Source organism: Pteronotus mesoamericanus, unplaced genomic scaffold (genome assembly GCF_021234165.1).
Source record: "Pteronotus mesoamericanus isolate MK-2021 breed Mesoamerican mustached bat unplaced genomic scaffold, CSHL_Meso_final contig_100, whole genome shotgun sequence".
NCBI classification, from domain to species: Eukaryota; Metazoa; Chordata; class Mammalia; order Chiroptera; family Mormoopidae; genus Pteronotus; species Pteronotus mesoamericanus.
Genome location: NW_026554999.1, coordinates 11172249 through 11185076, shown reverse-complemented (window position 1 = coordinate 11185076; position 12828 = coordinate 11172249). Strand labels below are relative to the sequence as shown.

General features: G+C 32.4%; 1 protein-coding gene across 1 annotated transcript in view; it reads left to right on the top strand.

The window, feature by feature from the left end:
• MDGA2 (MAM domain containing glycosylphosphatidylinositol anchor 2) overlaps nucleotides 1-12828 on the top strand; it is an 873596-nt gene that overhangs the window by 734759 nt on the left and 126009 nt on the right. Inside the window, exon 9 of the mRNA XM_054592473.1 lies at nucleotides 9148-9417. Coding sequence (XP_054448448.1) covers nucleotides 9148-9417 — 270 coding nt within the window. The remainder of the gene's footprint in view (nucleotides 1-9147; nucleotides 9418-12828) is intronic.

Below are 12828 nucleotides of genomic sequence, written 5' to 3'. Positions count from 1 at the left end.
TATTTGCATACCAGTACCCCAATAATATTCAACAATCCTTTTAAAATTTATCTCTAACTATTATCTTTAAATATTCGTGTTCTTGGTTGACACAAATAAAATATGAATGTTTTGAACCTACATCAAAATAGTAATATTATCTTAGAGAAATCATATGGTAAAGTTTAAACAGCTAACATTTTGAAAGCATATTAACCTGGATTCAAATATGTTTGATATTGTTTGGTGTTCATGAATAGGTTACTCACATTCTTCCATTTGAATTTCATTTTCCTTACCACTAAGATGGATATAACTGTAACACCAATGAAAAAATTTGAGAGGAACACACACACACTCACACACACAGAAAGAGATGCAAAGACAGAAAGGTGGTCATATGCTAAATGTAGCAATTTTGCTATTTGTATCGAATGATACAAGAATTTAATTTATTAACATGCCAACTCCTGAGTTTTATTATCTGTGTATTAGATTTTGTTTTATTATTAAAAGCACAATTTCCCTAGATCTCTTTACACAAAGAACAGCAAAACGCAGGTGACTGTTTATTGAGCCGGCATTCCAATTAAGAAATGACCCTAATATATACATATTTATCAGTATTTCCTCTTGGTTAAATAATTAGGATCATACTTACAATGAAGTTCTCCAAACAGGAGAGCATTCCCCTCCATCAACTATTAACAAATTGAATATAGCTCTATGTATACTTAATATCCACAGCCTCATACTACTTAAATTTAAAAATGGGTTAATTAATATTTAAAATTAATTGATGATTTTTCATATTTATTTAGAATCTTTATTTTTTAAATAAAAGGACTGCTTTGCCTTAAAGTTCTGCTGCTCATCAGAGTCTGGCAATTGTTTTTCAGAAATGGAAAAAATAATATCCACAAACAGTGTCAAAAGAACTCATGAGCTTATCTTTGATCCCTTATTAAGAAATAAGCACTAGTACAAATTTCTCTAAATCTGGTGTTTTCATGAATTACTTTTCCAAATAAGTTAAACATTTGTATATGGGTTTAAAACTTAGGACAATCTACCTCCTGCTCCCCATTCGGAACACTATCCAAACACCTGGAACAAGAAAGTACAAGAACAGGAAATGCTAACATCAGAATTAATTTTGAGCATTTTGCTTAATGACTTTATTCCAATCAAGATATTTAATAACATTAAAAGTTTACACCTTTATCTCTGGATATCTAATCTTCTGTACACATTTATCATATATATTAATATATGGGTAATACATGAGTTTATTTACCTGAAGTTCATTGCTATATAGAGAGCAATTTGAATCTTTTTTGAAATTTGTCATTAACATTTTTCTTTAACCTAACAGATTTGTTTTATGCTTGATTTCCATTCTGACCTACTTAAGTTTGTGAATTCTAAATTATGATATAAAAGGGCCATTTATCTTAGTTGATAACTTTAAATAACTGAAAAGGCAAAATTTAAAAAATATTTGAGAGAGAGAACTAAATCAGGAAATAGTGGTAGTATTTGTAATTGGAAAGAATGCCATTAAAAACATACATTTTGAAAACAGGTTGTCTTGTTTTAATCTTTATTCTGCTACTTTTGAGTTGATTGACTGCTAAACTTTGCTGTGCCTCAGTCTCTTCTTCCATAAAAAGAGTTGCTATTATAAAAGGATAAACTGAATATCTCAACACAATTCCTAACACATAGTAAGTACTCAATATCAAAAATATAGTAATTATTTTTATCACTGTCATCCTTCCAAAAACTATGTATATATATCAGAAGATGGTTTGATAAATTTTTGATCCAGAGATTTTTAATATAAATGAATACATACAGTATAACATAATGGTATATTTTTACAATCGTTTGGTTTAATTAAAAAAAATGTACACAGACACCTTTTTATGTCTCTTAAGCAATCCAACTTTTAAGCATTTCACGTCTAAGTGTACTTTTTCTCACATTTTTATTTATCTCTATTCTTTAAAAGTAAATATTTCATGATAAAGTACTGAATAACTCTTACACCATTAAAAACTGAATATATCTACCTTGTTTGACACCTGAAGCTTTCTTTACTGTGTTCAGACTCTTCATACTACCACATTTATTCATAATTGTACCCTATGCAAAGGTTTATCCTCCTTGATGGGTATTCCAAAGAATGAAATGTCAAGTTCATTAATATCACATGAGAAGTTATCCATAGCAAACTGATTGGATTAGCAAACTGACTGGATTATAATGAGGGTTCAGAGTTTCATATTTTCTAGCTTTTTGGAGGTTAAGGAACTACCCTGAAACCCAAGTAGTTTGGGTAGTCTTTTAAAACAATAATAATTTCATTTGTTGAGGGATACTTTCTAACTTACTCTTTGTTGAACTTTATGAAACACATGGTATTTGAAGGTTTTAACTCAACACTAGCAGTTGTCTTTACAGCCATTCGTAATTGAATGGGCTGAGTCTTGCAGGTTTGGATGAATAACACATACATATACATATAGTGAGGCTCTAAAATACACATTATTTGAAATTATCTAATTGGTCAGCTACATTAAAAGAATTCTCACAGAAAATCATTCATAGAAAAAGTAAATATGTATTCTAAATATTTTCCAATTAAGTACAATTTATTGCATGCATAACCTTTGTCATTCAAAAATAAATTCATAAGAAGAAAGATAAGCAATTCCTACCACTTTGTTTTGTTAGACAAATACAACTTGAGAGCAAATATGTATTCACTTAATTTATTTGTACTTGACTCTAGTATCATTAATCTCCACTTTACTTCATCATTTCATTCCAATGGTATTATCTCTGATCTTGTAATCACTCCAAAGTTCTCTACCTGTGATATGTTTAATTCCCACAGAGTCTATTTACTGACTGCAACTTTTAGACTTTCTGATTCCATTGTCCTCAATGTATTTATTTTTCGAGTTTTCAGGTCTTCATAGTAATTTAACCCATTGACTCTCTTCTGTCATTCGTTTTCTTTTGAATTTATTTCCTTCTAGAAGCAGTTTTTATCCCATGGTCTGTCATCTAAATTGTGTCCCCTCAATTGCTTTGTCCACTTCCCTGTTGCCTCAGTCTACCAAGGCTCCATTTATAATATTAAAAGGCTGAATTTTGAAGGCTAAAGGGCAACTCTGTCAGTTGTTGTTGTGCAACACACTACTCCAATACCTAGGAGCTCAAAAGAACTACATTTTATTATATCTGATTATCCAATCTCTAGTGAGTCAAGAATTTGAGCAGAGTTTATGTGGGCTATTCTTCTGCTTCATGTAGATTATGGTATTATCTGGATCACTTGTCATTATTTTGTGTGTGGCTGGTCTGGTCTGAAAGGTCCAAGTTGGCTTCACATGCCAGGAGCCTTGGTGGAGACAACCAGAAGATTGGGCTTAACCCTGTCCTTTTCTTCTCTATATAACCCCAGGGCTTCTCCCATGGTATCTCTAATAAAGTAATTGGACATATTACATGGGTCAGAGCTCCCACAGTATTTCAAAAGATGGTGAGTGAAACTCCCAGTTTCCTTTTGTCTGGGCCCAGAAATTGGTACAACATTTCTGCCATATTGTACTGGTCAAATTAAGCACAGAGCCCATCTAGATGTAACAGAGTAAACACCCAACAGGTCTTGATGGGAGAAATATTGAAGACATTGTGGATATTTTTACTCTTTCATATCATTCATTTATTTAATCAATATTTATTTGGCACTAACTATGATGTTAGGTATTAGATGGATACAGAGGATGAAGCAATGACTGGGGAATTTGAAGCCCCTTCATAATGGAGCCTACGTAAACAATATATAAACAAATGGTGGTGCTATGCAGAAAGTAAATACAATGATAATTAAAAATTAACAGCAGTAGAGATACTTTACTATCTAGTAGCCAATATAAAGAGATAAGTCTAAAATATGACAATCAGACTGCCATGGAAAGAGCAAAGGAAAGCACATCTTAGGAGCACAGAACAAAGTCAAAGGCCAGAGTCCAGAAATAGCTTGTAATGCAAGAAAAGGAAAAAAAGTTATGTTTCAGAAACACAATGATTAAGATGAGAAAGGTTGAGAATATGGCCACAGATAGAACTTACATAACCTTGTAGGCCTGTTAAAAAAGCAGGATTGAGTCAATAACATGTTCTAAGCTCTATAATGACAAGAGTTGATTTCTGTTATAAAAGAACTTTTGGTTAATCTCAGAAGAATGCAGGAAGGTCCAAAGAGGAACCACACTGATTGGCCCTGTTTGAAGGTGATTGCAGGACATTTGTAGTAGTCCATGTGAGAGGTGATAGTAGTAGTAGAGATTGAGAGAAATGTGTAAACTAATATATTTTGAAATTAAAATCAATAAGCAGTATCTTTTCTAATGATAGTCAGTAGTCTTGAGCAAACAACTACCATTCCTGATCTCTACTATTTAAACATCCCTGCACTTGCCAAATCCTATAACCCAGGTTTGCAGAAAATGTTCTCACTATAATCATTAATTATATTAAACTTAACAGAAAAAATAGATATTTTCAGTCTTAACTTGTGTCTTGCTAACATGTGACATATTTGATTATTTCATGTACTTTGAAGCACTCAACTTCTTTAATTTTTGTAACACAACTCTCTGAATTCACATATCTTTCAGTTGAAGAATATTTATTCTCCATTAAAAGCCTTCCAAGGCTCTTAACTCCATAACTCCATAACTCATCATATTTAAAAGTAAATTAAAGTTGGGCATTTTATTTTTATTTGTTAATACTTACTCAGAGCTATCTCAACAGAACTGTAGCCTCTAGTTAGCCCTCCATTCTGAAATTTTAGATACATATTTCCACTTGACTAACAAGAGACATGTAATTCTCAGCATCTAACAGACAAAATGTTCTGTAAAACCCTTCCATTACAAAAAAACTGAAATTGCTGAGAAATATTCTTAAAATATTATTAAAATCATTAAGTGTTCATTTTAAACATACCATGCTAAAGTTACACAAAGGCAGTACAATCAGGCTCCTTTACCCTCAGGACATTTGCTGACGATAGCAAATTTGAGCATGTTTTGAGGGCATCTGTGGGCAAGGGGTGCAAAATCCCAATCTCTTCCCCCAAGAAACTGGAACTCAAAGGACTCTATCCATGGGTAAGAGTAAAGCAAAGTAAGCCTAGTCTACACATTCCTAATCCCAAGTGAGTGCAACAAAACCTGCCTTTGGAGTGAGCAGAGTAAGAGTGATTTGGGAAACCATGCTTAAAGTTATAATCACAAGCTGGATTGTTATGTGGATTTTTAACTCAAATTTATATTACCTAGATGATTAAAATAAAACCTTAAGCCATGAATTTAAGTTAATAAGACTCTAGACATTGATGCCAATACTTGCCTATGGACATAAATCTTTCTGTAAAAAGAAACCATCATCTTAGGCATCAAAGTAGTCCCATAATATTTATTTAAAGAGAATGTATATCATGGAATTAAAATTAACAAAAAATACACAGAAACAAAGTACCTTGAGGAGGTGGAAATCCCTTAAAATCATAATTGGAAATACCAGACAGTATAATATAATTACTTTGTTTAGAAAAATAAAGAATAAGCCTTACTACACTTGCAAGTAATGGGAAAGTATTTTAAAAGTGTTATAACAAATATAAAAAAGAACTATACATAATATTTATAAATGAAAGCTAAATTATTTTAATTATAAACAGAATGTATGATTTTAGCCTGTTAAGCAGAGTTGAGGAAAATTAATGAACTAAATTAGCTCAGAAAAAAATGTATTTATAATGCAATACAGAAAAATCAAGAAATAGAAAATTCAGAAGAGAAATTAAGAGACATGGAAAACATAGATACTCGAATGAGGATAGAAAGAAAAGAAGAAAGGTATTATTTGAAGAGCTAATGATGAGTTTTTTTTTTCAAAAATCACCTAAATAAAGGCACCAAACTTAACAGACTTAGGGAGCACAGAAAATCCCTAGTTATAAGTAAAATAAAACCCCATACCTGAAAACATTATGTTGAAGCTGTAGAGTATCAAAAACAAGAAGATTTTAAAAGTAGGTGGTAGAAAAGAAGACATGCACTTTAAAGTGTAGACTTTGACCTATTTCTTCACAGCAGTAATGGTCATCTGAAAACAGTAGAATAATATCCTAATGTGCTGAAAGAAAATAGCTGCTAACCTAGAATCATGTGCACAAAAGAAATATCCTTTAATAATGAGGTTAAAATATTTTTAGAAAATGATGTTTAGAAAGTTCACTAAAGATCATTCTGAATGATGTAGTTTAAGCAAAAGGAAAGTGGTCACAGATTTAGAAGGTCCATAATAAAAGAGGGAATTAAATCTGAATAAGCTAGCATATACATCGATAATTTACAGGTATAAAATTATAATAACATCCAATAGGATTTAATAAAAACAAGAGAGAACTGAAATTCATGGCTTTGTAACAAATGTTGGAATGGTAATAAAGGGACCAAAGTGTTCTAAGATTCTTATTTTGTCTAGCAAAATGGTAGAGGCATTAACTGATGTTTTTAGATAACTTAAGATGCATATTGCACGTGTTTGGGTAGTCAGAGTAGTTAAATTCCAAACTAGTATTAGGAAAAAATGTTGGAATAAAGGAGTAATCCATCAATCCAAAAGAAAATAATCAAAGAAATAAAACAACACAAACCAATTAGAAAGTACAAAATAAGGAGGTACATCTGTACCCAAATATACCAGTAGTTACAGTAAATGTAATATGAATGAAGTGTTAAGTGTTCTGAGTAAAGTAAAGAGATCATCAGACTTTCTGGAAAATATAGAATATACCCACATGCTGTTGAAAAGAAATGCTTATAAAATATGAAACTACTAAAAGCATCAAAAAGAATAGAATAGACATAACATTCAATAACTAAATGAATGCCAAGGTAACTATATTAATGAGACAAAATAGACTTTTAAATAATAAAACATTAAGAAGAATAAAGGAGATTAAGTTATAATGGTAAAAGCTTCAATATTTCAATAACAAAGCAATTTTAAATTCGTGTGTATTTAATAACACAGACTCAATACATGTAAAACAAAAAAAGAGGATGAAACTACAAGAAGGGATTAAAAAAAACTAATACTCTTTTAAATTAATCCAAGTAGAATAATAAGTAAGCAAATTTAAAAAAAGCAACAACAACGAAAAAACCCAACAATTGTATAGATGATTTGGACAACTGAGCTGTCAGAGTTGATCTGATAGATCTACCTTGCAGCCCAAAACTGGAGACTGTTCACTCTTGAATCACACACAGAACAAGGCATCATGTATGGTCCCATTGATATTGCCTTATTTCAGGACTTCACCAATGATGTTGCTGTTACCACTTTAACTACACTCTTTCCTTGAGATTTATGTTCTTCTTATCCGCCACAGCATCCTTTCTAAAATAAAGAATAACTTTTGTAGGACTGATTTAATCATATAAAGTTAAAAAAATTGAAAACCCTTAATACTAACAGGATAAAATCTGATTTTTCTATCATAATATTCAACGATCCTTAAATAGAGTCTCTGCCTTTCTTTCTATCTTTATTTTCTCCCAAGTCCTCATGTATATTTGTGCACCAGCTATGTTAATTAATTCATATTTCTCTGAATACCGCCACCTCTCTATATCCTCCTTACCTTTGCAGGTACTAATACCCCTACCTGGAATATCTTCCCTTGTTGCTTGATAACCTGATTATTTTCTGTATATCCTGGAAGACACAGCTCAAGTGTCATCTTCCGTGAGACGCTTTGCCAGCTCAGTCTTCCTTATTCACGTCTTTACTTTCTACCCTAGAATGGTTTGTACTTCAGTTTTGTAAATTAGCTATTTTTATGTCTGTCTATTGTCTTAGACCATAAACTTACAAGCAGACAAGATTATTTTCTAATCATTCATTTCTTTAATTATTGGAAGTTATATAGGAAGAGCTAAAACATTAAATTCATTAGTAAAACTAGAATTAGAAGGATAGTTTAAAGGTATTTGTTGAAAGAAACAAGAAGAATCAATTAAATAGCTGACAGTGAGAGGAGCAATATAAAAAGTATATGAACTAACACAAAAAGAGTATCAGGTGGGGTACATTTGGTGTGGTAGTCCTAAAACTTTTTAGCATCTTGATGGAAGGGATCACAGGTAGAGTTGTACAGTTTTTGTATTGTGAGCTCAAGAGGTTGACATAGATATCTAATCAAGGATGTGATTGTGTTCTGCAGTACAATCCTGAGTGGTCACATACAATTTTTTTTTAATTAAATGAAGCCCATTGTTAGCATCCAGGAAGTAATTGTCATTAATTATGATCATTGTGGTCATTAAGAAAAGGATTATATTTTGACTACTGTAAATAAAGAGAGAAGTATGAAACACCTTTTAGAAATCTTCCCATCAAAAACAAATAGATTAGGTACGAAGTGTAGCAAGTTTTAATTATGTGGAAAAAAATCACAACTTAGATAAATGAGGCAGGCCATTGCTTCTGATTGAAAATCACACCTGCCTGTATTATAATTTGTAGCATTTTCTTAAGTTTAATGCATGGTATTATGATTGACAGTCAAAGAGGTTCAGGCAAAATTGTTTAGAAACTAAATTTATATACGTTTACTACTTATTTTATTAAATAATGAGTACTCAAACCCTCGTGACTGCTGAGCCTCACATGGAAATGATAGAATTCACCAATCTCTCAATCTGCTTCAAAGTTTCGTTCTAGTTTGGAGGCTGCATTTCATACCCAGAACATCATTTGGTTGCTAACAGTATAAACAAAACAAGTCCTGACAATCTTTTTTGGGAAGCAGCTAGAAAGAAAAACTAAACTCTGTTAATTTCACATGCTAATGCTTTTTTGAGGCAATGAATTTCATTCACTGTCCGTTCTCAGTAGATCAGTTTTCCACCCACAGCTTAGACTCCTGGACCTAATTATAGTCTCTAACCACCTCTTATACTCCTTCTCTGTTGCTGAACGTGTTCCTAAACATAGCTTCTCACGTTGAGAATAGCCATTGGTTTATCACAATATAGGTATTTTATCTGTTTGAACATTTCTTTCTTACAGATCCCCCAGCTGTGGAACCAGCATTTTTGGAAATCCGACAAGGACAAGAACGAAGTATCACTATGAGCTGCAGGGTTCTGAGAGCTTATCCTATACGGGTACTGACCTATGAGTGGCGCTTGGGCAACAAACTATTACGGACGGGTCAGTTTGACTCTCAAGAGTACACAGAGTACCCGGTGAAGAGTCTTTCCAATGAAAACTATGGGGTTTATAACTGTAGCATCATAAATGAAGCTGGAGCTGGGAGATGCAGTTTTCTTGTTACAGGTAAGATTCCAAATATTTTGAATATATATATATATATATATATATATGCAGATGTTTTGCAAATGTATAGAGCATACAATGAGCAACTCAACTGTTCTAGTTGGAATTTTATTCATTTATTTTGAAGTCAAGATATTCAAGTAGTTACGATAGTTTACGTGTCTATAAAATTAGAATTTTATAGAATTCAAGTAAATTTGGTGATGAGGTTGGTTATTTTCAATGTTTCAGTAATAAAATAACATGTTAATTAGCTTTATTTAGGTCAAATTGCAGATATTAATTAATACATATTTTATTCTGCAAGTCTAAAAGCCCCTGTGAACCAACTCTGATTTGAATTCTTTTAAAAAATTTTTAAATAAATAATTTTTTAATTTTATTTTTTGTTCAAATACATTTTTCTCTGTCATCCCACAACCACTTTCCCCTGCCTCCCTCCCTCACCTCCCTTCCTCAATCCTTCCCTACTTTAGCTTTGTCCATAAGTCCTTGCTATATGTTCCTTGACTTGTCCCTTCCCTTTTCGCCGCCTACCCGTCCCTCCTTCCCTCTTGACTCTATTGGTTTCTTTTTTTCTTTCAGTGTTGCTGGTCATATTTTCCTTGCATCTTTGCTCTGTTGGTTAGGTTCTGCTTATAGGTGAGATAATATGGTATTTGTCTTTCGCTCCCTGGCTTATTTTGCTTAGGATAATGCTTTCTAGTTCCATCCATGTTGTCACGAAGTGTAGTAGTTCTTTTATTCTTTCTGCTGCATAGTATTCCATTGTGTAAATGTATCATAGTTTTTTGATCCAATCATCTACTGATGGGCATTTAGGTTGCTTCCAACACTTGGCTATTGTAAATTGTGCTGCTATGAACATTGGGGTGCATAGGTTCTTTTGAATTGGTGTTTGGTGTTCTTAGGGTATAGTCTCAGCAGGGGAATCACTGGATCAAAAGGCAGTTCCATTTTCAGCTTTTTGAGGAAATTCCAAACTGTTTTCCACAGTGGCTGCACCAGTCTACATTCCCACCAACAGTGGACTAGGGTTCCCTTTTCTCCACAGCCTCGCCAGCACCTGTTGTTTGTTGATCTGTTTATGATGGCCATTCTGACCAGTGAGATATGGTATCTCATTGTGGTTTTAATTTGCATTTTTTTCATGGCTAGTGATGCTGAACATTCTTTCAAATGTCTCTGGGCCCTCTGTATCTCTTCCTTGGAAAAGCGTCTGCCCAGGTCCTTTGCCCATTTTTTGATTGGATCGTTTGTCTTCTTGGAGTGGAGTTGTGTGAGTTATTTACATATTTTGGAGATCAAACCTCTAACTGATGTATCATTAACAAATATATTTTCCTAAATGGTTGGCTCCCTTTTCATTTTGCTGATGTTTTCTTTCTCCATGCAGAAGCTTCTTATTTTGATGAGGTCCACTTGTTTATTCTTTCTTTTATGTCCCTTGCTTTAGGGGACATATCAGTGAAAATATTGCTGCATGGGATATCTGAGAGTTTCCTGCCAATGTTCTCCTCTAGGACTTTTATGGTGTTGCAACTTATAGTTAAGTCTTTTATCCATCTTGAGTTTATTTTTGTGTATGGTGTCAGCTGATGATCCAATTTCAATTTTTTGCATGTAGCCGTCCAGCTCTCCCAACACCATTTGTTGAAGAGGCTATTATTGCTCCATTTTATGCTTCTGCCCCCTTTGTCAAATACTAGATGCCCATATAGACCTGGGGTTATTTCTGGGCTTTCTGTTCTGTTCCACTGGTCTATGGGTCTGTTCTTGTGCCAGTACCACATTGTTTTGAGTATAGTGGCTTTGTAGTAGAGTTTGATGTCCGGTATTGTGATCCCTCCTACTTTGTTTTTCTTTCTCAAAATTGCTGCAGTATTCAGGGTCATTTATGGTTCCATATAAATTTTTGAAATGTCTGTTCTATTTCTGTGAGATATGTCATTGTTATTTTAATAGAAATTGTGTTGAATCTATAAATTTCTTTGGGTAGTACGGACATTTTGATTATATTAATTCTTCCAATTCATGAACATGGTATATGCTTCCAATCCATGAACATGGTATATGAATTCTAAATAGCAGAAATAGTGCTTTCTTTTTAATTTTTTCTTAATTATTTATTACCTCTTAATGTATGGTGAATCTCTACTATAAGTTCACAGATAGACAAAGGGAAAGCAGTAAAGATATATTACATATAGTGAATTAGAAATATCAGGACTTTTGATGTCATTATCTTTCAATGTATTAAATAAAAGAAATATCAAGTCTGTATTAAATCTTAGGTATTTATTTAAATTATGGTTATAATCTATATTGCAAAATAAATTTGTGTTATTTTTAGATAGGGTTAAGGCATATACAAAAAGAATATACTCATTGTGTTATTATTTTGTTCTAGGTAAAATAATTTATAATAGTTGGAGTGTTTATGCTAATAAAAGAAGAAACTGTATATTGTATATAATCTGAAAAACAATTTTAAAAATTATGATCAAATCTTTCACGCTTCATTAAAAGTTTTTAATTGCTTCAAGACATTTTTTGCTTCCTGAAATGGAATATTAGATAGATAAAATATAGTTGATTAACCAAAGATGTCCTCTCTGCTGGATCTTATTATTTCTTAATTTCACAATTGTCTTTATTAACTTTCAGTTGAACTTAAAGCTTTTTTACTTTCATTCTTAAAGTGAACTATTAAAACAAAACCTGGCTCTACTCAGTTAGCTCAGTTGCTTAGTGTCATCCCCATATGCCAGGGTTGTGGATTTGATCTCCAGTCAGGGTACATACAAGAATCAATCAATGAGTGTATAAATAGGTTGAACAACAAATTGACATCTCTCTCTCTCCCCTTTCCCCTAAAAAAAATTAATAAATACAAAAAAAATTGAAAACAAAACCTAAAGTTCCTAAGACAGTATTACTTACATGGTGATCTAATTGCTAATTTTTATCCCTAGGAATATTTGAAAGGGAAAGAGAATATAGTCTTTTCCTCTATAGGCTAATTTAAGTGACATGATGTAATTTCATTCCATGTTTATATATTGTCTCAAAGCAATAAGAACCCTTCAAAGACAACTGTTTTTTGTATATTGATACATATGGAGCACCTTTCTTTCATTAATCTGACCAAACAAAACTACTCCATAAAATTAACTACATCCCTTTGGCAGTTTATACACATTCTAATTTTTTGTGTGTGTGACACAGTTTTCTAACTTTAGGCTAATTTAGACATACTGACTCAACAAGATTTTTATCTTTTCCTTATGTGATCCAAATCCTATTTTTTAAACTAGAAGACAATCTGAGACCAGGAGAAAAACTGTCTCCATTTTCCCATTTCAGATCCATAGGGTGCAATAAGTAGATTTTAATAACTCCAGGAAGGAA